Source organism: Rana temporaria, chromosome 2, assembly GCF_905171775.1.
Source record: "Rana temporaria chromosome 2, aRanTem1.1, whole genome shotgun sequence".
Taxonomy (NCBI): Eukaryota; Metazoa; Chordata; class Amphibia; order Anura; family Ranidae; genus Rana; species Rana temporaria.
The window spans coordinates 513,021,224-513,047,027 of record NC_053490.1 but is presented as its reverse complement, the minus strand read 5'-3'; the positions used below and the strand labels follow the sequence as shown (position 1 = coordinate 513,047,027).

At 44.9% G+C, this 25,804-nt stretch overlaps 1 protein-coding gene across 3 annotated transcripts in view; it reads right to left on the bottom strand.

The window, feature by feature from the left end:
• Positions 1 to 25,804, bottom strand: part of DSCAM (DS cell adhesion molecule) — a 712,133-nt gene that overhangs the window by 115,448 nt on the left and 570,881 nt on the right. For all 3 annotated transcript variants that reach the window (XM_040338983.1, XM_040338982.1, XM_040338984.1), the window contains exons 27-28: positions 22,769 to 22,945; positions 8,606 to 8,636 (exon numbers count right to left, since the gene is read on the bottom strand). In XM_040338983.1, the coding sequence (XP_040194917.1) occupies positions 8,606 to 8,636; positions 22,769 to 22,945 (208 nt within the window). The remainder of the gene's footprint in view (positions 1 to 8,605; positions 8,637 to 22,768; positions 22,946 to 25,804) is intronic.

Genomic DNA, 25,804 nt, shown 5'->3' with positions numbered 1-25,804 from the left:
ACGCAGATTTCCCAGTCCCTTTCTCTGTAGCCACAACTGCACTGAAGATGAATGAAGAGGAGACAGAGGCTCCTCTTCATTCATAAACTGAAACATCGTAAACACAGGTTATGATGCTCAGTAATGAATGGTGGACAGTCAAAGTCATATTTACCGACTCCTTCCTCCGCTCTCCATCCTGACAGATCCAGGACAGACTGGAGGAGCACAGAGGGAAGCCGCAGGAGGACCTGGGGAGCTGCAGGAAGGGGCAGGGAGCCGGAAGAAGACACAAGGAGCCGCAAGAAGACACAGGGAGCCGCAGGAAGGCACCAGGAGCCACAGGAAGGCACCAGGAGCCACAGGAAGACATGTGGCCCAGAGATTAAGGGACATTTGATGGACAGCGGGGGATGATCGATACGGTGGTGGGGGAGTTACAGGCACTGATCTCCCTGTGTGGCTTTTAATGAAGAAGCTGATAGCCGTGGAAAGGTGAGGAGGAGAAGCGGCTGTCAGCTGCTTCATTAAAGGCCACACAAGGAGATTGGTGCCTGTAACTCCCCCACCGCCGTACCAATTTTCTGTGCGACTGCCCAGGCCACCTCTGCTGAGCTCAGGACCTACTGTGCTGCTCATTATTCTACTTGCTTGAGAGGATTCTGTAGCTGAGGACCTGCGGTGCAAGGACCATCCTGCTTCTACGTCATTCATTTTGCAGATCCAAGCTTTCTGAACCTCTCCTGCTGCTGCTACTTGAATATTTTTCCACAAACCATCAGATTACCAGTCTTTACAGGGGCAGCTCTGACATCCTCTACAAGGATACAGCTAAGAAATATAGTATGTTGCTAACTGATTAGCCTTATTGCATCCCAAGAAATAGAGATTACTACTCTATCCATATTGCCATATCCATTATGCCATATCAGGAAGCAGGTCAACAATTGGTGTAGATTTCCATCTGCCACATTACTTTTCTTATATCCAGGTCCAATCACAATGATGTATATATCGTCCACAGTATCCAAGTGACCACTTAATCTGTTCAGGGGAACTGCACATACTGTACTAGTATTTCCCCAGTTATCTGCACCCAACAACCTGAGGAGCACCTATACGCCAGTAGACATGTGCACACTGAAATATTTTGTTTCGGAATTTCATTTTCATCCGAAAAATACGTTTATTTAGTTACTTCTGAAATTCGTTTTTATTTATTTTTGTTTAGTTAAAAAATGCATTCGGCTGAAAATCCGAATTAATTAAGGTCGAATCTGTCATTGAAGGCTTATGGTGTCTGTTGAATGTTTTAAGAAGATTTGACAAAGCGGCTAAACTGTACGACGCCGCAATCGTACATTTCTGGGCCAATGCTTCACCCACAAGCTATAGTAGAATTCTAATGTTGTATGACTAGTAATAATTATATTTATTAATTATTATTACTAGTCAACCAACATTAGAATTCTTCTATAGCCTATGGGCAGAGCATTTGACCATAAATGACCGCTCGCGGCGATCGTATGTTTTTAGCTGCTTCGTCGAATCTTCATGTCTCTATAATGTCGAATCTTTTCTCTCGATGTAGAATAATCTTCGACTAATAGAGTTAAGGTTAGGCACATCAAACCACAGGTTCGATAGACACCGATCGCTTTTGTCACCGTCATGTTGAATCTCCTATCTATATCGAACTGTAGTCGCAACAAAACGAAAATAAAGCATTTTTTATGTCGGATCTTTCGGATTCTGCGCGTTCGTTATCGTTTGTTAAATCGAACATGAAAATCCCTGAAATTCGGACAAAAATGCATTCGGACAAAAAGGAATGCACATGTCTATACGCCAACCTATCACCTTCCACCTATCAATTGTTGATATAATTATCTGCTTCCTGATATGGCATAAGGTTTATTTTACTCTTACCAGTTGAATTTCTCTCAAGTTGGGACATATTTTATCCCATCAACCTTTACAACTTATGTCCAGTTGACTGTGCAAGCTACCCTGACACCCCTGCCATTTATCGCTGTCTTTGTGTTATGTCTCCCAAGCGTTGCTTAGGCCGATTTGTACCAAGGCATAAAAGGTCCTGAAGGAGTTTATTAATGTGAAACGCATCAACCTCTTGGACGATTCAGCAAAACTAAACTTGTTATTATAAATATTTCTGTGTTCGTCCTTTTTGTACCATTAAAGTCTATACCATTCTTTGTAAGCTCTAGCAACAGCATTGATAGTGACAATCGTTCCACAATTAGTTGTTTTGCATCCTAATGTTTGGTCAAAATAAACTATCTGCAGAGTTTTTGTTCTCCAAATTGCTCATAATAAAACAGAGTTATAGATGGCTGAGCGGTCTAAGGCCCCGTACACACGGTCGGTTTGGTCCGATGAGAATGAACCGAAGTTAATTTTCATCGGACCAAACCGACCGTGTGTATAGCCCATCGGTCTGGTTTCCTTCGGTCCAAAATTTCTAAACATGCTTCAAAACCGAACCAATGCTCCATCGGACCAAACCGATGGTTAGTACAGAAAAGCATCGGTTCAAAACCTGCGCATGCTCAGAATCAAGTCGACGCATGCTTGGAAGCATTGAACTTTGTTTTATTCGGCACGTCGTGTGTTTTACGTCACCGCGTTCTGACCCGCTCGGATTTTGGACTGATGGTGTGTACACATATCAGGCCGTCAGGCCACTTCAGAGGTGAACCGCTGAAAACGGACCGACGGGCCAGTCTCATCGGTTTGGTCCGACTGTGTGTACAAGGCCTAAGAAGCACCTGTCACTGTCCCATCAATCAGTATCATGTTTGATTTGAGTGGGTGAATTTAATAACTGAACTGATAATTAAACTGACAAACATCAATCTAAAAACAAAATTAAAGCTTTGTCTTATGCTTTCAAAGATATATATATATATATATATATATATATATATATATATATATATATATATATATATATATATATATATATAATTTTTATTTTTTTAAGGTTGTTCATAATAACTATTTTAGGTTTTTAGAAAAAAATTCGCCATTTTGGCTAGATGCATAAGAAACAAGCAGGAAGGTGAAAATAAGGGGTTGTTTCTGGTTTTTAATGGTGCAATGGCCTTTTGGTCTTGAGTGTTACGAAATTTCCTTTCAACTATCCTGGTCCCCCCTTTCTTGTTCTAAACAATGGCATTATTTGACATTTTATTTTTTTTACTTTCTGTGAAAACAAAGAAAGACAATAAGATACAGAACTTAAAGCGGCGTTCCGCCGAAAAAAATAATGAAAATTATAATTAAAAATGTCAGCAGCTACAAAATACTGCTGACTTTTAATATTAGGACACTTACCGCATATACTCGAGTATAAGCCGACCCGAGTATAAGCCAAGGTACCTATATTTACCACAAAAAACTGGGAAAACGTATTGACTCGAGTATAAGCCTAGGGTGAGAATGCAGCAGCTACTGTAAGCAGAAAAGAGGGTCAACAATGCCCATTTGCAGGCCTCACTGTGCCCATTGCAACCTTGTTGTGCCCATTTGCACGCCTCACTGTGCCCATTTGCACGCCTCACTGTGCCCAACCTCACTGTGCCCATTTGCACGCCTCACTGTGCCCATTGCAACCTCACTGCGCCCAACCTCACTGTGCCCATTGCAACCTCACTGTGCCCGAGTCAGTGTACTTAAAATTCTCGACAGGCTGCTGGCGTCCTTTTATTGTTTAAAAGTCGTGGTCTCCTCCTGGTCCCTACTGTGATAGGCGTTTCCCAGCATACACAGTTCCACCTATCACGGACGTTCTCTCATCCTTGGACTCAGTTTCCCAGCCAAAACTGTGTTCAGTGTTCCGCCAATCACGGACGTCCTTTCACCCTCGGACAAGAGGACGTCCATGATTGGCGGAACACTGAACACAGTGTCTGCTGGGAAACTGAGTCCGAGGATGAGAGAACATCCGTGATAGGTGGAACTGTGTCTGCTGGGAAACGCCCATCATGGAAGGGACCAGGAGGAGACAGAGACTTTTAAACAACGTACGCCCGCAGCCTGTCAAGAATTTCAGGTACATTGACTCAAGTATAAGCCGAGGGGGGTATTTTCAGCCTAAAAAAAGGCTAAAAAACGTGGCTTATACTCGAGTATATACGGTACCTGTCCTGGGCGCCCGCAATGTCGGCACCCGAAGCCGATCTGTCCCTCGGCTCTCGGGTGGAGGCGATGCCATCTTCGGTAAGAGAATCAGGAAGTGAGGCCTTGCAGCTTCACTTCCTGGTTCCCTACTGAGCATGCGCAAGTCACGCTGCGTGATCCCACTGGTCCCTGCCGTCTTCTGGGACCTGTGTGTCTCCCAGAAGACAGCGGGGGGATGGAGTAGGCGCCAGACATGGCATAGCTCGCCACATTGACCTATGCCCGGAAGTGGGAGAAAATACCTGGATTACACAGCTATCTGCTCCCTCCTCCCCCCTGAAAGGTGCCAAATGTGACACTGGAAGGGGGGAAGATTCCAAAAAGCAGAAGTTCCATTTTTGGGTGGAACTCCGCTTTAAATCAATGGTACCCAAGTAATGTATTACAAAGAAGTGGGACAAAAACAAAGAACACTACGTATAAATAAAATAAACTAAAGATAATGATAAAATAGAATGAGTCTAGAGACGGGTAACAAAAATGGTAAAGGGTTTGGGGGATAAAACATATCGAGAGCGACTTCGGGAACTTAATATGTACAGTCTAGAGGAAAGTAGGGAAAGGGGAGACATTATTGAAAGAAAAAAGAAGGTAAGATAGCTGCTGATGGTCTGATTTGTCAATGTAAGACGGGATCCTCCCAATAGACAAGGGTTACTTATAGAAAATGGGGATAGATTGGAGACATAGACATGTCACCAAAATAAAGTCTGAGGATGAATCAGCCACACAAGAACATCAGGGGCCAGATTCTCAAAGGACTTACGACGGCGTATCTCCACATACGCCGTCATAAGTCCGAATGCGAGCCGTCGTATCTATGCGCCTGATTCTTAGAATCAGTTACGCATAGATTTGGCCAAGATACAAGCGGCGTAAGTCTCCTACGCCGTCGTATCTTGGGTGCATATTTACGCTGGCCGCAAGGGGCGCTTCCGTAGATTTACGCGTTGAATATGTAAATTAGGTAGATACGCCGATTCACGAACGTACTTGAGCCCGCTACGCCGTTTACGTTAGGCTTACGTCCGGCGTAAAGTTACCCCTGCTATATGAGGCGCAGCCAATGCAAAGTATGGACGTCGGCAAGCGTATCTTTTTACGTCGTTTACGTAAGTCGTACGTGAATGGGGCTGTGCGTAGGTTACGTTCACGTCGAAGGCATTGGGCCTGGCGTATCTTAGGGCGTAAATTCGACGTGATACTGAGCATGCCTGCGCATGCGCCGTTCGTTAGGTGCGTCATTTACGTGGGGTCACGGCTCATTTGAATGCAACACACCCACCTCTTCCAAATTTGAATTAGGCGGGCTTACGCCGGCCCATTTACGCTACGCCGCCGCAACTTACGGAGCAAGTGCTTTGTGAATACTGCACTTGCCTGTCTAAGTTGTGGAGGCGTAGCGTAAATAGGATACGCTACGCCCGCATAAAGATACGCTCTCCTATGTGAATCTTGTCCCAGCAGTTTATATAGACTTTATTAATGAATGCTTATAGTATCAAAAAATGATATACACTATAAGCATTCATTAATAAAGTCTATATAAACTGCTGATGTTCTTCTGTGGCCGATTCTTTTTCTTTCTTTCTTTATTTTGGTGACATCTCTATGTCTCCAATCTATCCCCATTTTTCTATGAGACATGATTGAAACCTTTAAATACATCAAGGGGGTGAATGAGATTCAGGAGGGCAGTTTTTTCAATATGAAACCAAGATCAAGAACACGGGGACATGACCTCCAACTAACCGGAGGAAAGTTCAAAAATAATCTTAGAAAGTATTATTTTACTGAAAGAGTAGTTGATACTTGTAATAAACTACCAGCAGAGGTAGCGAGACGCAGTGGCGGCCCGTCCATAGGGACGCACGGGCCCCCCCCCCCCCCCCCTCCCACAGTCACAAAAAAAAAAAAAAAATGGGCCCTTTAAGAACTTTTATTCGGCTAAAATGTCATTTTGACATTTTAGCCGCAGTTCTGGCGGCCGTCTATAGAGGGCGCTGCAGCGTCACCCCCTCTCGCAAATAACACACATTCGTGCATAAATGCACAAATGTATGTTATTGTTGGTTGCCAGCGCTGCCTGGTCTATTCAGATAACCGGATGCGGGACGCCGGTTACCCGAATAGCGGCAGCTGGTTGGCTGAGGGGAACTGCCTATCAAAGCCAGCGGCTCTGATAGGCTTTTCTCCGGCTCTCAGCTGTCTATACTCTGAGCGCAGGCAATCTGCGCTCATTGTATAAGACAAACGGCCGTTTCTGCCAATCAGGTTCCCGGATTCTGGTTATCAGGAACCTGATTGGCTGAAGCTTCACCACAGCGGCAGAAGACATCGAGGGAGCACATGGAATCCTCAGGTAAGTGCTTTTTACAGGGAAAGGGGCACAGTGACATCATGGGGCACAGTGGTGACAAAGGGCACAGAGGTGACAATTGGCACAGTGGCATCATGGGGCACAGTGGTGACAATGGGCACAGTGGCATCATGGGGCACAGTGGTGACAATGGACACAGTGGCATCATGGGGCACAGTGGCATCATGGGGCACAGTGGTGACAATTAAAGGGCACAGTGGTGACAATTGGCACAGTGGCAACAGTTGAGGGGCACAGTGGCTGCGTTTGATGGCATGGCACAGTGGTGACAATTGATGGCACAGTGACTGCGTTTGATGGTATGGCACAGTGGTGACAATTGATGGCACAGTGGCTGCATTTGATGGCATGGCACAGTGGTGACAATTGATGGCACAGTTGCTGTGTTGCATGGCACAGTGGTGACAATTGATGGCACAGTGGCTGCGTTTGATGGCATGGCACAGTGGTGACAATTGATGGCACAGTGGCTGCGTTTGATGGCATGGCACAGTGGTGACAATTGATGGCACAGTGGCTGCGTTTGATGGCATGGCACAGTGGTGACAATTGATGGCACAGTTGCTGTTTGATGGCATGGCACAGTGGTGACAATTGATGGCACAGTTGCTGTGTTTAATGGCATGGCACAGTGGTGACAATTGATGGCACAGTTGCTGTGTTTGATGGCATGGCACAGTGGTGACAATTGATGGCACAGTGGCTGCATTTGGTGGCATGGCACAGTGGCTGCGTTTGATGGCACAGTGGCTGCATGTGATGGGCACAGTGAGGCTGCAATTTTTTTTTTTTCGTTTGCGCCCCCCCAAAAATTTTGAGCACCAGCCGCCACTGGCGAGACGGTCAACAGTAAACAGCTTCAATCATGCTTGGGACAAATCAAGGGCCAGATCCACAAAGAAATTACGCCGGCGTATCTATTGATACGCCGCGTAATTTCAAAGTTACCGCGTCGTATCTTTGTTTTGTATCCACAAAACAAAATACGACGGAATGAGGGATCGATCCGACAGGCGTACGTCTTAGTACGCCCTCGGATCGTAGGTATATATTTACGCTGACTGCTAGGTGGCGTTTCCGTCGAATTCCGCGTCGAGTATGCAAAGTCGCTAGATACGGCGATCCACGAACGTACGTCCGGCCGGTGCATTTTTTTACGTCGTTTGCGTTCGGCTTTTTCCGGCTTATAGTTATAGCTGCTATATGGTGGCGCACTCAATGTTAAGTATGGCCGCTGTTCCCGCGTCAAAATTTTAATTTTTTACGTCGTTTGCGTAAGTCGTTCGTGAATAGGGATTTGCATAGAATGATGTCACCGTTGTAAGCATTGGCTTGTTCCGGTTTAATTTCGAGCATGCGCACTGGGATACCCCCACGGCCGTTCAAAAAAAACGTTGTTTATGTTGGGTCACGACGTATTTACATAAAACACGCCCCCATCACATCCATTTGAATTGCGCGCCCTTACGCCGCCAAAGATACACTACGCCGCCGTAACTTACGGCGCGCATTCTTTGAGGATTCGAAAAAAAAAAAGGTACTTTAACCGGCATAGTGTATCTTAGATACGCTACGTCCGGCGGAAATATGCGCCGCTGTACGTGGATCTGCCCCCTAAAGTCCGACAATAAAAAAATAAAAAATGGGCAGACTCGTTGGACTACTTAGTCTTTTTCTGCTGACACTTTTCTATGCTTCTACTTAAAAAAAATTAAAAATAAAAATCGAAAAAGAGTATATTTTTTTTCATGCAGATTTCGCCTAAGCAGTTCAATTATCATAATTTTCGACATTGGTAATATTACTTAAACTCACTCGGTGCATCCCTAATAATATCTATAGGGGTCTAAAATACAAGATGTTCAATCTAGGCTGTCTGTACTCTCTGGAGGGAAGCCGTGTCATTTTAACAATTCATTTAAATTTCAAAGTTGGACTGCAGGGGAGTCTGCACGGGTTTTAGCACGTCTTCTTCAAAGAAACACTGGCAAAAATAACATAATCCCGGGTGTAAAAAAAAAAAAAAAAAAAAAATCTTCTTACCTCATGAGCATCTCAGCCAAACTTTTCGCATCTGAAAAAAATAAAACACAAATCTGTTAACACACTATAATTAAAAATTTTAGTCAATTAATACAACTGTTCGTTTTTTTTTATGTAATATTTGTTTTATATGCTTTCTTTTTCTCATTTAAAGTGTAGCTAAAGGCATTTTGGGCCAGATTCACGTAGAATCGCCCTACGCTGCGGCGGCGTAACGTATTACATTTACGTTACACCACCGCAAGTTTTCAGCGTAAGTGTTGATTCAGAAAGCACTTGCCTGTAAACTTGCGGCGGCGTATCGTAAATCCGCCCGGCGCAAGCCCGCCTAATTCAAATGGGGCGGGGACCATTTAAATTAGGCGCGTTCCCGCGCCGAACGTACTGCGCATGCTCCGTCCCTAAAATTTCCCGACGTGCATTGCGCTAAATGACGTCGCAAGGACGTCATTGGTTTCGACGTTAACGTAAATTGCGTCCAGCGCCATTCACGGACAACTTACGCAAACAACGTGAAATTTAAAATTTCGACGCGGGAACGACGGCCATACTTAACATTGGCTAGACCACCTAGAGGGCAGCTTTAGTTTTACGCGGCGTATCTCTACGGAAACAACGTAAATTTACAGTGACGGGCAAAGCGGACGTTCGTGATTCGGCGTAACTAGTCATTTGCATATTTTACGCCGACCGCAATGGAATCGCCACCTAGCGGCCGGCCTAGAATTGCAGCCTAATGCCCCGTACGCACCATCACTTTATGTGATGAAAAAAACGACATTTTCTGTGAAGTAAAAAATGACGTTTTTGAAACTTAAATTTTCAAAGACGAAGTTACCTACACACCATCGTTTTTCTCACAATGTTTTAGCAAAGCGAGGTTACGTTCTCACCACGTTTTACCATTGAAGCTTGCTTCATAAGTAGCTTCTGGGCATGCGCGGGTGAAAAAACTTCGTTTTAAACAACGTTTTTTACTACACACGGTCAATTTCTGTGAAGTAAAAGTTGACGTTTTGAAAAAGGACACATAAAATTGAAGCATGCTTCAATTTTTTTTGGTCGTTTTTTAGAAGACATAAAACGACGTTTTCCCCCACACACGGTCAATTAAAGTGACATTTTTAAAAACGTCATTTTTTTTCATCACATAAAGTGATGGTGTGTACGGGGCATTAGATCACGACGGTGTAAGTCACTTACACCTGTCGGATCTTAGGGAGATCTATGCGTAACCTGATTCTATGAATCAGGCGCATAGTTACGACAATCGTATCTCAGAGATCGTAATCGTATCTCCTGATACGCCGTCGTATCTCTTTTGTGAATCTGGCCCTTTGTTTTTGTTATGGATAGAGTCTGGAGACTTTGATTTTGGTTTGTCCCAGCCAGGGAGCTTCACTTTCATTATTTGTCCTGGTGACCGGTGTCCCCAGAATGGACGGTGAGAGACTATAAAATGGTTTGAACTGTCAGTGAAACAGAAGTAGAGGGCAGTGAAGGATTAAACTCTGTGGAGGCCCCTAGGCAGTCAAAATCTTGGGTGCCCCCTCGCAAGTTACTGGAGGTTTCTCGTGTGCGTTCTGGTGAGATAACTTTTACTAAGTAGTGTGCACTTTGGTTGCTAGATGGAGATGACCATCACCACTCTACATTACACGTACCCCCTTTTTCCGTCCCCTCCCTCCCCCTCTTCCTCCCTCCTATCCTTCTTACCCCCTCCTTTCCCTTCTCTTCCCAATCCCAGCTTATTATCTCCTCCTTGGTTTCCCTTTTTCAACCATACTCTTTCATCTCTTGCTTTCTTCCCTCTCCACTTATCCCTTTGGTTTCCTTCCCCTATTCTACCCCATCGTCTCCCCCCCCCCCCCTCTCTCTTTCTCCCCCTCCTCCTCCTCTCCTTCTTATTCCCATTTTGTTCCCCTTTTCCTCCTGCCCCCCCCCTTTTGCTTGACTCCCCCCCATTTCCTTCTCTTCACTCTCCAGTTCCCTTCCCACACTTCAACCACCCCTTTCCCCACACGCCCTCACTCAATTCAATTCTTGTGTGCTTGCTTGAGAAATGGACCCACACTCATAATATTTGCATATTTTCTTATGTTACTGTATATTTTAAGTCCGTCCAACTTTTACAGCTGCCCGTGTCCGCCCCCGGGGGAAACACCCGTTTTGGGTGTTTATAATGTCGTCTTATGCCCTTTTGGGCTTCCACTGGTGAGTTGCGCTGGCTTTCTTAATACTCCAAAGCCTAGCTGTGCTACAATGATGTTTTTCACCTGTTCTTTGATATTGTAACTATGAGATTGTATCTCTTTTTAGATGTTTTGGTTGACTCCTGAAGAAGCGACATATGTCGCAAAACATGTAGGGGACCACGTCTATACCTACATCTCTATGTTCCAACCTACCAGTTGGGTTCTATGCTTCTTAAGTGTTAATTGAATACAAATACATGCAACAATTCTAATATTGTCTTGTTGTTTTGGTTCTTTATGTATTTCTTCTTAATAACTATGGGCCAGATTCAGGTACAAATGCGGCGGCGTAACGTATCCCGTTTACGTTACACCGCCGCAAGTTTTCGGCGTAAGTGCTTGATTCACAAAGCACTTGCCTGTAAACTTGCGGCGGCATATCGTAAAGCCGTCCGGCGCAAGCCCGCCTAATTCAAATGGGGTGTGTACCATTGAAATTAGGCGCGTTCCCGCGCCGAATGTTCTGCGCATGCTCCGTTAGGAAATTTCCCGCCGTGATTTGCGTGAAATTTCGGCGCCCCAACATGTTTTTTGAATGGAGACGTGCGTAACGTACTTTCGTATTCCCGGACGTCTGACGCAAAAAAAAAAAAAAATTTAATTCGACACGGGAACGACGGCCATACTTTAACATGGCTGTTCTAAATGTAAGCCATGAAAAAGCAGGCTTATGTTTGCTACGGGAAAAACCGACTAGCGACGACGTAAGAGAATGCGACGAAGGCGCGTATCTTCGTGGATCGCCGTAATCAGCTAATTTGCATACCCGACACGGAAAACGACGCGAACTCCACCCAGCGGTCGCCAAAGTATTGCATCTTAAGATCCGAAGGCGTACGAAGCCGTACGCCTGTCGGATCTTAGCCAAAAGCCATCGTATCTTTGTTTGTGAATTACAAATAAAGATACGACGCGGCAAATTTAAAAGTACGCCGGAGTATCAGCAGATACTCCGGCGTACTTTTTCTGTGAATCTGGCCCCATATAACTTATCTAAACCGGTTTCATTTTCTGGGTACTGAGATAGTCCTTCAAACACCACAGGCATTATTGGGCAATACTTTGGAGTAGCCCACCACTTTCTCACACGTACTATATGTAGGTTGCACCAAAATTTTGGAATACTGTATTCACGGAGCCTCAGCCAATCCCTGATGAGGCGTGTTCAGTAGGTGATTGCAGACAGCTGAAAGAAGGTGAGCTTTTAGGAGAAACTAATGTGTACCTGATGTCTGATTTATGTACTATAAGTTGTTAACCACTTGACTTCTGTAAGATTTACCCCCCCTTCATGACCAGGACCTTTTTTGCTATACGGCACTGCGTTACTTTAACTGACAATTTGCGCGGTCATGCTGTACATAAATTACATTTATATAATTTTTTCCCACATTGATAATATTTAATCACCACTGGGTTAATTATTTATTAATTTAGTTTCTTTCACGATCAAATTAACATTTTATTGATCAATTTTCGGCGGGCCCTTAACCACCTCGAGCCCGCCGTATTGTAAAATGACGGGCGTAAGGTGGCTCTCTCATTCTGGGATAATGTCATAATGACGCCGTCCCACTCTTGCCGTGCTTGCATGCCCGTGCAGCATGGCGATCGGTGGTGCGCTCTGTCCCTGGGAAACGGCGCATCACTGATCTCGGTAAAGAGCCAATGATGAAGCTCTTTTCCCATGTGACCAGCTGTGTCCAACTGCAATGCCCAGTCTGCAACCAGTGGGTGTTTCCTGAAGAGTGCCATTGCAGTGGATCTGCATAACAACATACACCATACATGACCTTTCCAAAAATCTGAAGGTCATGCAGTTCTGGTAAGCCTCACATGAATTATCTGTGGGGGAGGTTGACTGGCGTGGGGTACACTTTATTGCCTTCAAGTGGACTTTGTACGTTTTTATCAGTAGCAGCCGGTGGTATTTTATTTGGGGGGGGGGGCAGCAAACAGTGCACAGCCAGCCAGCTACCAACCCCCCCCCCCCAGTCGGGTCACCCGCACCAAAACCCCCCCCATGTCTGTCGGTCATTGTCACCCAGCGACCGCAACACTCACCACAGGCTTCCCTCTAGGCAACCGGCGTGTCACCTTCAGTAGTGGTTCTCTTCGCTCCTCCCGGCGGCCAGCCTAGTTTCCCTCCGGGCGACCTGCTAGCTTCTCCTGCATCTCCTCCCCTACTCCTAGGTGTTTAATAGGATCGCCTGTACCTTCAGCGACTCGGGTGACGGGTCTCAGACCCACTTCCTGATTGGCCAGGAAGAGAGTCAGTGTTACAATAGCGAATATTCATTCACAATTTCACACACCTGGTTGGGCTCAGAGCGCAGTGCTCTGCGCCCAGAGCCCACTCTATTTTGAAGCCAATCATGTGCTTAAAAAAAACAACCCCTCAATTGGAAAGAATGTGTCCGGCAAGGGGCCGGATGCATGACTAGGAGGGGGTGGTGCTGGGTGGTGCTGGGCAGCGCTGGATGGGGGGTGGCATCCGTGCACATTTAATTGACAGACCAGCCCTGGTTTTTATGCTACTTGTCCAAAATCCTTAACTAAATCTGTGTTCACAGCTACCAAGTCCTTATTTGGGTGTTCACATCTCTGACTGGGTGACATGGGCACTGCCTACTGACTGTCCAGTGGTAGGATCCTCAGAAAACAGCAGAAGTATGAAGAGGTCAAGAAGAGGCAAATGGTCTACTGCAGTGCTAGGTCAAGTGGTTGGGACTCCTGGAAGTGGCACTAGCATACAAAGATAGTGGACTTAGGGGAGAATATAAAAAAACATCTAAAAATCGTATTTTTTCAAAGAACATGCTGTCTGGGTATACGGTAGGAGAAAAGGTTACGATTCTGAGTTGGGCGCCATGCATAGCGGTCTTGGGCCACAGGTTGGACACCCCTGGCTTAAATGCTTAAAGACTCTGGGCCAGATTCACAGAGCAGATACGACGGCGTATCTCCTGATACGCCGTCGTATCTCTGTTTCTATCTATGCGACTGATTCATAGAATCAGTTACGCATAGATATTCCTAAGATCCGACAGGTGTAATTGTTTTACACTGTCGAATCTTAAGATGCAATACCGCGGCCGCTGATGGGGGGAGTTTGCGTCGTAAACCAGCGTCGGGTATGCAAATTAGGAGTTGCAGCGATCCACGACGGTTTTTTGCGTTCGCTATGTCGCGGCTAGTCTAGTTTCCCGTCGCAAAGTTAGTCGTTTTTTTTGGTGCCTTAACTTTACACAGCAATCGTATTGCTGTATAAAGTATGGCCGTCGTTCCCGCGTCGAAATTGAAAAAATAACGTCGTTTGCGTAAGCCGTCCGGGAATACGGAATTACGCTACGCGTGTCGCCGTTCGAAAAAATTACGTCACTTTGCGCAAAGCACGGTGGGAGTTCGGAAACGGAGCATGCGCGGTAGGTCCGGCGGCGTAGTTTTCATCGCAAGTGCTTGGTGAATCAGGCACTTGCGATGAAAACTTGCAGCGGTGTAACGTATCTACGATACGTTACGCCGCCGCAGTTCTATGTGATGTGAAATCTAAAATCGGCATTACAATTTAACAGCTTCCACCTGTCCGTCGTTTAAGAAGACAGTCCCTCTTGAACCCAAATTTTATTTCCACTTTCCTCCACAACTATCCATTAGTTAGGCTTGATGTGCAGATATTTTGTAAAATTGCACTACCAAATGTATCAATTGGATTCAGTAAATGTCTATAATAAAGTTCACCCTGTACAAGGCTGATTTCCTTCTGTAATATTATGTTATTTTTCTTCTTCCTTTTACAGGATGACAACACTGTCTGTTCTGCTGTGAAATCACACAGCATTGGACAGGGTAGTCGTAGATGGGCTTGTAGTTCAAGCCCAACTCCAGCTAACACTATTGAACGTTTGCAGAAATAATTTAAACCATTTTTTATGAATAAAAGCGACCATTATAAGAACATCTGGCAGTTTTATATGGGTTGTCCCAATCCCTGTAACTGTCACTTTTGCTGGACAGCTTGGCCTGCAGGAAATATTAGATAACTATAAATAAAAGATGTGAATTAAAAAGAAATATCATCTTTTGCTATAGTGGACCCTTAAGTCTGCACACTGCTTGGCAAGAAAGGCCCACACACAACTTAATTTGGCGGACTATTGGCTTTACAAACAGCGCCCCCTCTGGCAGGAGGTGACCAGACCACACAGTAAATGGCACAACAAGGAAATAAAGGTGGGGAGTGTCCTAGAGGGCAGCGGTCAGTCCCTTTCTGTCTCTCCTTTAAGAAACTCTACTGGCCATGTTCCAGCCAACAGGCGAGCGTAAGGACAATTATTCTTTCCGCTAAAGGCTCAGGAGCTGCCATGGTGTAAGGCATGACTAATAGCACGTGCTCCTGTTATTTGCCAATTTGGCAGCCATTACTGAACACATAAGAGCCCCTGTGTATTTTAAGGTCATAACGAAAATGGAAGAGATTGTACCAGAATGCAGAGTTTCCAAGAATAACCTAATACATAAATACAGGAGCCATATTTAGCTTCTCACTAACTTGCCGCAGGCCTACTGTGCTGCATATATATATATACACCATGAATACTTTATGTGGGATTTGTCCCATTTACCTCATATTCTATATTATTCCTTAACAAAGCAGCAGTGTCAGTTCAGAAAAATGTAAAAATGCGTGGTCACAAATTAGTCTGGGGAGAAGTGGTTATGACGTCATTTATCTCTGACCTCATCGTCTAAATACATCCAACTTCATGTACCAAAGTTCTGGGACTTTCTAGTCTGGGTCCCAATTCAAATTGCTGCTAGAGATGAAAGAATTGTTTTTATTTTCTCCAAATTTTGGCAAAATTTAGGATGATTTTTACAAAATTTGGCCATTTTTGCTAAATGTAATGGAATCAATTGTTAAGACAACATTAAAGGGGTTGTAAAGGTTTGTGTTTTTTCACCTTAATGCATTCTATAATAAAACTTTTTTTATTTTATTTTTGTTTTTTATTTTATTTTTATTACATTTTTATTTTATTCTTATTATTTATTTATTTTTTACTTATTTTTGTGACAGGGTGACAGTGCTATAAACAAATTGCAGGACAGTTGTCACCCCATAACATGAAGTGCCTGAACAAGTACCTTCATGAAAGGATAATTATTCTAATCAATGTTTCAGATTAAAAAAAAAATGGCTTAAAATCACCTTTTGGAATTCCTCTTACATTGTTAAAGCTTATATGAGATTTTAGTGATTGGGTTTTGATGCGAAAACCTACGTCAAAGTTAATATCTGCAATTTGCTTGGCAGCAGACCAGCCATAAAACCCCAAACCTGAGCACTGCCGGGCGGCACACACCTGGAAGACAGATGCTGGTGCCAATGTCAGACTTGGCATGAGCAGGAGCGAGGCAAGCTACACCACTAAGGAATATTACATTACTCCTTGCCAGACAATAAATGGATTGTTTGCAGAGATAATGCTCTATTGTTACATTTAATTGAATTTTAGAGAATATTCCATGTTTCACCCTTATCAAAAGCTTAGAAAAGAATTCTGCATTTAGCCCTAAGGGCCTAAAGTGGAACTCAGATGGCTACATACTCAATCGAACTACATCATTGGGAACTGTTTTTTTTTTCTACTTAATGATTTTAAAATTCTCTTTAGCAAGTGTTGCGGGTCACGCATATATGCCACACTATATAGTCAGGCAGGAGAACCCATTTTTGCTGATTCGGGTGCAGGAGTACTGCCTCCCCCCCATCCATTGCCGCCTCCCCTATCCATGCGTCTGGCCCCTTTCAGGACACCGACGCATTGATTCCAAGAGGCTCCAATAGGCTTCAATATAGGGTGGGCTCGGGTCCTAGAGAGTGCGCTCTGAATTTATATTGGTGTGTTACAACAGCGAATCAATATTCGCTGTTGTAAAACTGATCCTCCTCCTGGCCAATCAGGAAGCGGGTTTTGACACGGTCGCCCAATTGGCTGAAAGGACAGGCAATCCTATTGGACGCCTAGGAGGAGGAGCCGCACGGCAGAAGACGCCAAGATGCAGAGAGGACACAGGAGCTGCTGCCCGCCACTCGTAGGAGCCTGCAAACCACCACCAGTAGGAGCTCGCAACCCGCCACCTGTAGGAGCTCTCAACCCGCCGCCTGTAGGAGTCCACAACCCGCCAACAGGAGTCCACAACCCAGCCACTGCCAGCTGCCCATAGGAGCCCACCCGCCTACAACCAATGGGGTAAGTTCCGGGGTAAGCGGAGGTACCACCAGCCACCACTGTTCGGATGTGTGACATGCTGCGTCATCCCTCCACCTCCAGCTACTCACACACTTGCTTCAGATCAGGAACTAAGAAAGTACTGATGCCAAAGCATTAGAATGACAGCAAGGCAACTAACACTTTTAGGAGGAGGGCTCAGCACTGGTGGCAGCCTTAGCTTGACAAAGGGGCGTTCCTAGCCCTGAAACACATAGCCACACCCCCACTGACGTAGCGACGTCATCGCCGAAGATAACTGAGAGAAGCCAAACCTTGCCAAGCCAGACAAAGTGATCCCGGAAACTGCCTAGTCGCACCGAGAGGAGCTTGTGTTCCAGTGTGACATCGACCATCCCCTCCATTCCAACAACTTCTTGGCGCAGCTCTGCCTCCTTCAGCCGCCTCCCTGCAATTATCTGCAGACAAGGGCCACTCCACAGAGGACCTCTCCCCCTCCTCTACAGAAAATTGCAACAATATGGCTCACAATGGGGAGGATTTACTAAAGGCAAATACACTCTGCAAGTGCAGTTGCACTAATTTTCCTTAGTAAATGAAAACGTGGTAAAGCTTCACTTTGCAAAGAATTCCCAATCAGGTGCAAGGAAAATAAAATAAAAATAAGCTCTGTAATCATCAATACATCATTAAATGTACTGTTTAAATGAAAGAAGTGTAAGTACCTGGCACACACTGATGCATTTCGTGCTTTTGACTTTATCTAGGGGATCCTAGACAAAGGTCCTGACATCACATCCGGTTGCCATACAGTCATGGACCTTGCTTTGTGCACTGGTCCAAATCATTTGGTGGAGGGGGGATTATGGTGTGGGGTTGTTTTTCAGGGGTTGGGCTTGGCCCCCTAGTTCCAGTGAAGGGAACTCTTAAGGCGTCAGCATACCAAGACATTTTGGACAATTTCATGCTCCAAACTTTGTGGGAACAGTTTGGGGATGGCCCCTTCCTGTTCCAACATGACTGAGCACCAGTGCACAAAGCAAGGTCCATAAAAACATGGATGAGCGAGTTTGGGGTGGAAGAACTTGACTGGCCTGCACAGAGTCCTGCCCTCAACTTAATAGAACATCTTTGGGATGAATTAGAGCGGAGACTGCGAGTCAGGCCTTCTTGTCCAACATCAGTGCCTGACCTGACAAATGTGCTTCTGGAAGAATGGTCAAACATTTCCATAGAAACACTCCTAAAACTGGTGGACAGACATCCCAGAAAAGTTGTTATAGCTGCAAAGGGTGGGTCAACTCAATACTGAACCCTACAGACTAAGACTAGGATGTTAAAGCTCATGTGCCTGTAAAGGCAGGTATCCCAATACTTTTGACAATATAGTGTGTATATATATATATACACACACACACACATTTTCTTGGACTTTAATTTTCTTGGCTTTTCACATTAACTAAATTTTGCAGTTTATAACACTACAAATTGTTTATAAGTGGATAGTGTCTTAGGGCCAGATTCACAGCAGAGATACGCCGTCGTATCTCTCAGAGTATCTATGCGACTGATTCATAGAATCAGTTACGCATAGATATCCATAAGATCCGACAGGTGTAATTGTTTTACACTGTCGGATCTTAGGATGCAATACCTCGGCCGCCGCTGGGGGGAGTTCGCGTCGTAAACCAGAGTCGGGTATGCAAATTAGTAGTTACGGCGATCCACGACGGTTTTTCGCGTTCGCTACGTCGCTGCTAGTCTAGTTTCCCTTCGCAAATTTAGTCGTCGTTTTAGCTGCCTTAACTTTACACAGCCCACGTATGTGCTGTATAAAGTATGGCCGTCGTTCCCGTGTCGAATTTCAAAATTTTTTCTTCTTGCGTAAGACGTACGGGAATACGAAAGTACGCTACGCACGTCGCCGTTCGAAAAAATTACGTCACTTCGCGTAAAGCAAGGCGGGAATTTCAAAACGGAGCATGCGCAGTAGGTCCGGCGCGGGAGCGCGCCTAACTTAAATGGCACACGCCCCTTTGAATTACGCGGGCTTACGCCGGAGGCCGCCTGTGTAAGTTTTCTCGCAAGTGCTTTGTGAATCAGGCACTTGCCATGAAAACTTGCGGCAGTGTAACGTATCTACAATACGTTACGCCGCTGCGATTCTACGTGAATCTGGCCCATATTGTCTAAGCAAAGACTGGGGTCGGGTACAGGAAGACCTGGGCTCAGAGAAAGTGGCCTGAATAAGGTTGGCCATCACACTGAGGACATCTAGTGGTAAGAAAAACACACTGCAAGGGAAATCTCTGCATGTTATGGCAAAAGTTGGTTTTGTTATTTATCTTTTAATTGCCTTTTAATTTTTATCTTGTTATCTTTGGCTGGAGTTCTGCTTTAAGTAACACAGCCGTTTGAACTATTTTAAAGCTAGCAATCCCCATCTGTAATTTCTCCCTTGAACTACTGTCAATGACTACCATATCCTGAACTCTAGGAAGGGAATGTATGATCGGTTTTCGAAGAAAAGTCAAGGTTACAAGCCCTGGAAGTAATTCAACTTAAAAGAGTGATCACGCACAATGCAGCCATTAGCCGGCAGAGACAGAGAGAGAGAGATGAAAGAGACCCTGCGTAAGTGGCACAGTAGGTTCGTTTTACCAGATTGTAAATAATATATGCAGGAGCTGAGCTCAACAAATGCAGCTTTATCCTTCCCTCCTGCCAACTGAGCCCAAGCTAAGATATAGAGTGACACCTGTATGGGTATACAGTGCAGCTACCAAATTAATCCTTCACACTTAACACAATGCAATCCAATGTTCAGTAACTCAAGCAACGCTCGCCTGTGGTTCTGTAGCTCAGAAATGATGCACATCCTGCACTGTGGGCATTCCTAGAGGCTGGTGGGTAATACTTGCAGGTCTGTACCACTGTGAATCAACGTAACCTTGGAGGAAAGGTTCACTGAACTGGAGAAGGTTAATGCAGTTACAAAGTAAATCAACGCACATAATGGATAACATGTCCTTTACTGCACATAGGCATAGCACTATTCACCTTGGAGATATTTGGACCCACCTAAAGAAGCAGGCTGACTGTACAGTATATAGCCATACAATTAATTCTAGGATAACTGCAAATTTGCAGATGGTATAAAAGGACAAAATTGGCAATATGATTGCAAATCGAGCATCTAGATGTGCCAACACATACTATAGCTCTTTATAGTTTCACAAGTCCCCCAGGGGCTTCTGGGTGGCTGAGATGATCAAAGCTCTGCCCCACCCACTACTTCTATCCAAATCACTTCAGGTCCATCATTGTTATAGGTTGCCGTACTAACCAATACCAATGTGGGGGAGAGGATGAACTAGAGACTTCAGCACTAATAGGTAGATTTACACACATTGGCCTAACTTTAGGGCGGCCTAGCCTGTTTAGGCTACACCGCCGTAAATTAGTTAGGCTAGTAGTGATTCACAATCTACTTACCTGCTAATCTACGGCGGCATAGCCTAAAACGAGCGGGCGTAGGGGCGCCTAATTCAAATTGCTTGGAGGGGGGCGTGTTGTATGGAAATGAGGCTTGACCTCACGTTTTTTGAAATTTTTTAAAACTGCGCATGCGTCGGGCGACTACATTTCCCAGTGCGCATTGCGGCTAAGTACGCCATACGGGCCTATTGATTTCGACGTGGACGAAAACGTCGGAACTCCCGATTCGCGGACGACTTACGCAAACGACGCAAAAATTTCGAACCTCGCGGCGGGAACGGCGGCCATACTTTAACATTGTTATTCCACCTCATAGGTGGAATAACTTTAGGCTGCCTAAGGCCTTACGGAAACGACGTAATTCGACAGGGTAGGCCTGGGTGAATCGGCGTATCCCCTCATTTACATAATCTACGCCGGCCGCAATGGAAGCGCCATCTAGCGGCCATCTGAAACATTGCAAGCTAAGATAGAACGGCGCAAGCCGGCCTATCTTAGCTTTGTTTAAGCGTATCTCTGTTTGAGTATACGCTTAAACAAACGCAGGCGTAGATTCAGAGGTAGGTCGGCTTATCTACTGATAAGCCGGCCTAACTCTTTGTGAATCTACCTATAAAAGTATATATTTGCATATATAGGAAAATAAAATGTAGGGCTTTCAAATATACAAGAGTCCTTCAAAAGTGGTCCTTAAAAATCCAAGGAGAGAACCCCTCTTCTATAGGTGATAAAAAAAAAAGACCCTCCACCAACTGAAGCTAGCCCCTTTTGGATGATATCTTTGAAATCCGTTATTGGATATTTATGTACGAGGCTTATTCTCCTACAAGACAGTGAGATCCACTCTCTCTCTCTCTCTTTTGCTATCTTTGAACCTTGAACGTGTCCTGATGAAGCCTAGCGGTGAAACGTGTTGACGCACAAGGGCTCACTGTATATTTTGAATCATTATATATGATTTTTAACCTATCTTTGAATGCTCTGTTCATACTATGTACTTTTTTTAATAAACATTGTAATATTTTTTCCTACTTCTCCATTGTTTTCTATGCCTTCAGTCTGACCCAGGGTTACTTAGCAAGTATCTCTTCTTTTTTTGTTCAACCTCCACTGACATTACAGAACACTGAGCCTATTTCCCTTATTAATGGACCACCAAGTTATAAGTGATCTAACAACGCTCAACTTTCTACCTGGACTGGTCAGGTACCTGACAGACAACCCAAGATAATAGTCCAATCCTGAAGTCCCCTCTAGACTCATCACTCCAGATAGAAACCAGTGTTGAAGTGAAGGCTATGAATGCCGCTGCAAGACTCATCCACCTTACCAACCATTCAGCGTCATCCACCCCACTCTGCCAATCCTTCCACTGGCTCCCACTCACCCAACAAAAAAAATTCAAAGTACTAAAAAATAATTTACAAAGCCATCCACAACTCGGCCCCCAGCTACATCACTAACCGAGTCCCAAAATACCAACCAAGCTGCTCTCATCGGTCCTCCCAAGACCTCCTGCTCTCTAGCTCCCTTGTCACCTCCTCCCATGCTTGCTCTCCAGAGCTTCTTGCATCCTTTGGAACTCTCTACCCCAATCTGTCCGACTGTCGCCTAATCTATCCATATTTAGACAATCCCTGAAAACTCTTCTCTTTAAAGAAGCCTATCCTGCTTCTAACTAACACTGTTTTACGTCATCCATCAGCTCACCCCCCACAGCCATTACCTTTTGTATCAATTGACCTTCCCTTTTTAGATTGTAAGCTCTAAGGAGCAGGGCCCTCTGATTCCTCTTGTACCAAATTGTAATGCAACGGTAATGTCTGCCTTTATTTTGTTAAGAGCTGCGCAAACTGTTGGCCTGTATTACAGTATAATAATAACCCTAGGCAAAGCACAACAAAAAGGCTTTTGGGCCTGATGAAGGAGATGTTGATTTTCAAAAAAAAAAAAAAACATTCTACCCTGCTTCTTCTCCAATATACAAAAACTTGTTATGTTTCTCTTGAGCTGTAAGTTGTGCACCATTTACACACTGCAGCAGAAATGCACAGTTGACATTAACAAGAAACCCAGGCTGACATTTGTAATACGTTGTCCTTCTTGCTTAGACCAAAGCCTCCTCCTTATCTGCTTGGTGCACATGCTACACATTGACAACGGGAGAGTCTTACCTCGCAGTCTCTTCAGTCTCTGCTCTCTCCTCCTCCTCCTGACAAACAGCAGCAAGGCGAAGACAAGCAGGACGGCGATGAGGATGCAGGAAATTGTCACCAGCATTTTTATCCCCTTGTTGTTTGACAGACCTTCTTCGCTCGTCACAATGGACTTTATGAGTGGCGCGATTGTACCTGCAAGTGACCAAAGACACATGTTACAGAATGCGAGCAATGAAAGGGGAACAGAAACGGTTTAATGATTATTTTTCAAACAGTTACATCGATGACATCTGCTCTTATTAACAACAAATGTTTTAAAAACCTTTGTTCTATGTAGAATTGTTAAGGATGGCCACATATTATACAATTTTCTTGTACAATTTTCCTTTAGAATGACCAAATGTGATTGATCTCGGCTACCCCTGCTAGGCACCTCCGCCAGACCTGTGTCTCCTGTCCTCCAAACTTTCTTGATTAGCACACCTACTGAGTAGGGATGAGCTTCGAGTTCGAGTCAAACTCATGTTCGACTTGAACATTGCCTGTTCGCAGAACAGCGAACAATTTGGGGTGTTCGCGGCAAATTCGAAAAGCCGCAGAACACCCTGTAAAAGTCTATGGGAGAAATCTAAAGTGCTAATTTTAAAGGCTTATATGCAAGTTATTGTCCTAAAAAGTGTTTGGGGACCTGGGTCCTGCCCCAGGGGACATGTATCAATGCAAAAAAAAGTTTTAAAAACGGCCTCCACGGTGTGTGTGTTTTTTTTTACAATTCTTTACACTTTCTTAGTGAAATGGTAGAGGTACAATGTACCCCACTACCAATTCACATAGGGGGGGGTCGGGATCAGGGGGTCCCCTCTGTTAAATGGTTCTTCCAGATTCCGATAAGCCCCCCCGCCCGCAGACCCCCACAACCACCGGGCAAGGGTTGTAGGGATGAGGCCCTTGTCCCCATCAACATGGGGACATGGTGCTTTGAGGGGTCACAGACCCCCAAAGCATCCTCCCAATGTTGAGGCCTGGTACGGTTCATGAGGGAGAGGGCCACTCTCTCCCCCCCCCCCCCCTCCTGCCAGGTTGCGTGCTCGGATAAGGGGTCTGGTGTGGATTATTGGAGGAACACCACACCATTTTTTTTTATTTGGGGTGGAGGGTTCTGGAATGGATATTTGGTGGGAACCCCAGGTTATTTTTTTTTATTTGATGCGGGGTTCCCCTTAATATCCATACCAGACCTGAAGGGCCTGGTAATTGAATTTGGGGGGGACCCCCACGCTTTCTTTTTATGAATGACTTTTCTCTGAATTGCCGGAAGCCGACAATTCATTATAGCCGCGAGTGATTTTAAATTACTTTTTTTCCCTTCAGAAATTACACTTTGTGCAGGGACAGTTCTAAGCACAGGAAACAATCGCTAATTTACAGGCATACTATACACACCCTAGGTACGAAATTTAAAGGAATATATTTAACTTTTATTGTTTCACTTTAAGCATTATTAAAATCACTGGCCCAGATTCACAAAAGGGATACGACGGCGTATCTGCTGATACGCCGTCGTATCCCTGTTTCTATCTATGCGACAGATTCATAGAATCAGTTACGCATAGATATCCCTAAGATCCGACAGGTGTAATAGTTTTACACTGTCGGATCTTAGGATGCAGTACCGCGGCCGCCGCTGGGGGGATTTTGCGTCGTAAACCAGCGTCGGGTATGCAAATTAGCAGTTACGGCGATCCACGAAACTTTTTCCCGTCGCTATGTCTCCGCAAGTGTTAGTTTGCCGTCGCAAAGATAGGGCACCTTTTACAAAGTGTAAACTTACTACACCATGTAAAAGTATACCCGTCTTTCCCGCGTCGCTTTTGAATTTTTTAAAACATTTTTTTTTCCCGGCGCAAGTCTTTTTTTCACGTCGCGATTCACAAAACGTCGGCGCGTCGTAATTTCGCGCAAAGCACGTCGGGAAATTTGCGTCGGGAGCATGCGCAATACGTCCGGCACGGGAGCGCGCCTAATTTAAATGGTACCCGCACCATTTGAATTGGCCCGCCTTGCGCCGGACGGATTTAGGATACACCGCCGCAAATTTCCAGGTAAGTGCTTTGTGGATCGGGCACTTAGACAGAAAATTTGCGGCGGTGTAACCTAAATCGGTTACGTTACGCTGCGCCCAGGCTACGTGAATCTGGCCCACTGCTCCCAATAAATGGCTGTTTTTAAAACTTTTTTTTGCATTGATACATGTCCCCTGGGGCAGGACAGAGGTCCCCAAACATTTTTCAGGACAATAACTTGCATATTAGCCTTTAAAATGAGCACTTTAGATTTCAAACGTTCGAGTCCCATAGACTTTAACAGGGTTCTAAAGTTCACACAAACTTTTGGTCTGTTTGCAGGTTCTGGTGCGAACCAAATGGGGTGGTGTTCGGCTCATCCCTACTGCTGAGTACAGAAGCCCGTGGGTCAGCAAACAATCCCATGGCAGATTAAAGTAACCCCCTACCTGTTAAAGAACCCCTTGTTGTGTATATTCATGTCACCCTGCTCCATAGGTAGCCTCACCAAACTCAAAGTGGCATTGGCAGCTCTGTGCAGAAAAGGCCAATGTGGGAGCTACCTGTAGCTGCACTAAGATTTATTTTTGCAACTTTATGGTAACTGCTAAGCAGTGTCAAGCTTACTTTAGCTTTTATTTCCCTATATTGGTTTTATTTAAGAGGCAAAAAGAACAAACTTTTTTATTTTTTATTTAAGATTTCCCTTACTGCATGAAATATATAGGCACAGGGATCGTGCCAAGATCTGGGAAGCTCTAGACGGCTGTGGGGTATAATTCAGTGACGGTTCATAATGGAACATCCTCTGTCAGTGATGACAAATTAGCCAATAAGGATGCAGCTGATAAGCCGGGAGCCTGCATGCGGCACCAGGTAGTAGCTTATATATGCTGCGGGCTGCCGGAGGAATCTGAAATTCAACTCCACAGAGTACTTTTGCAAGCTAAGTAATGACAGTTAATTTTCATGCTGCTGTAAGCACCAG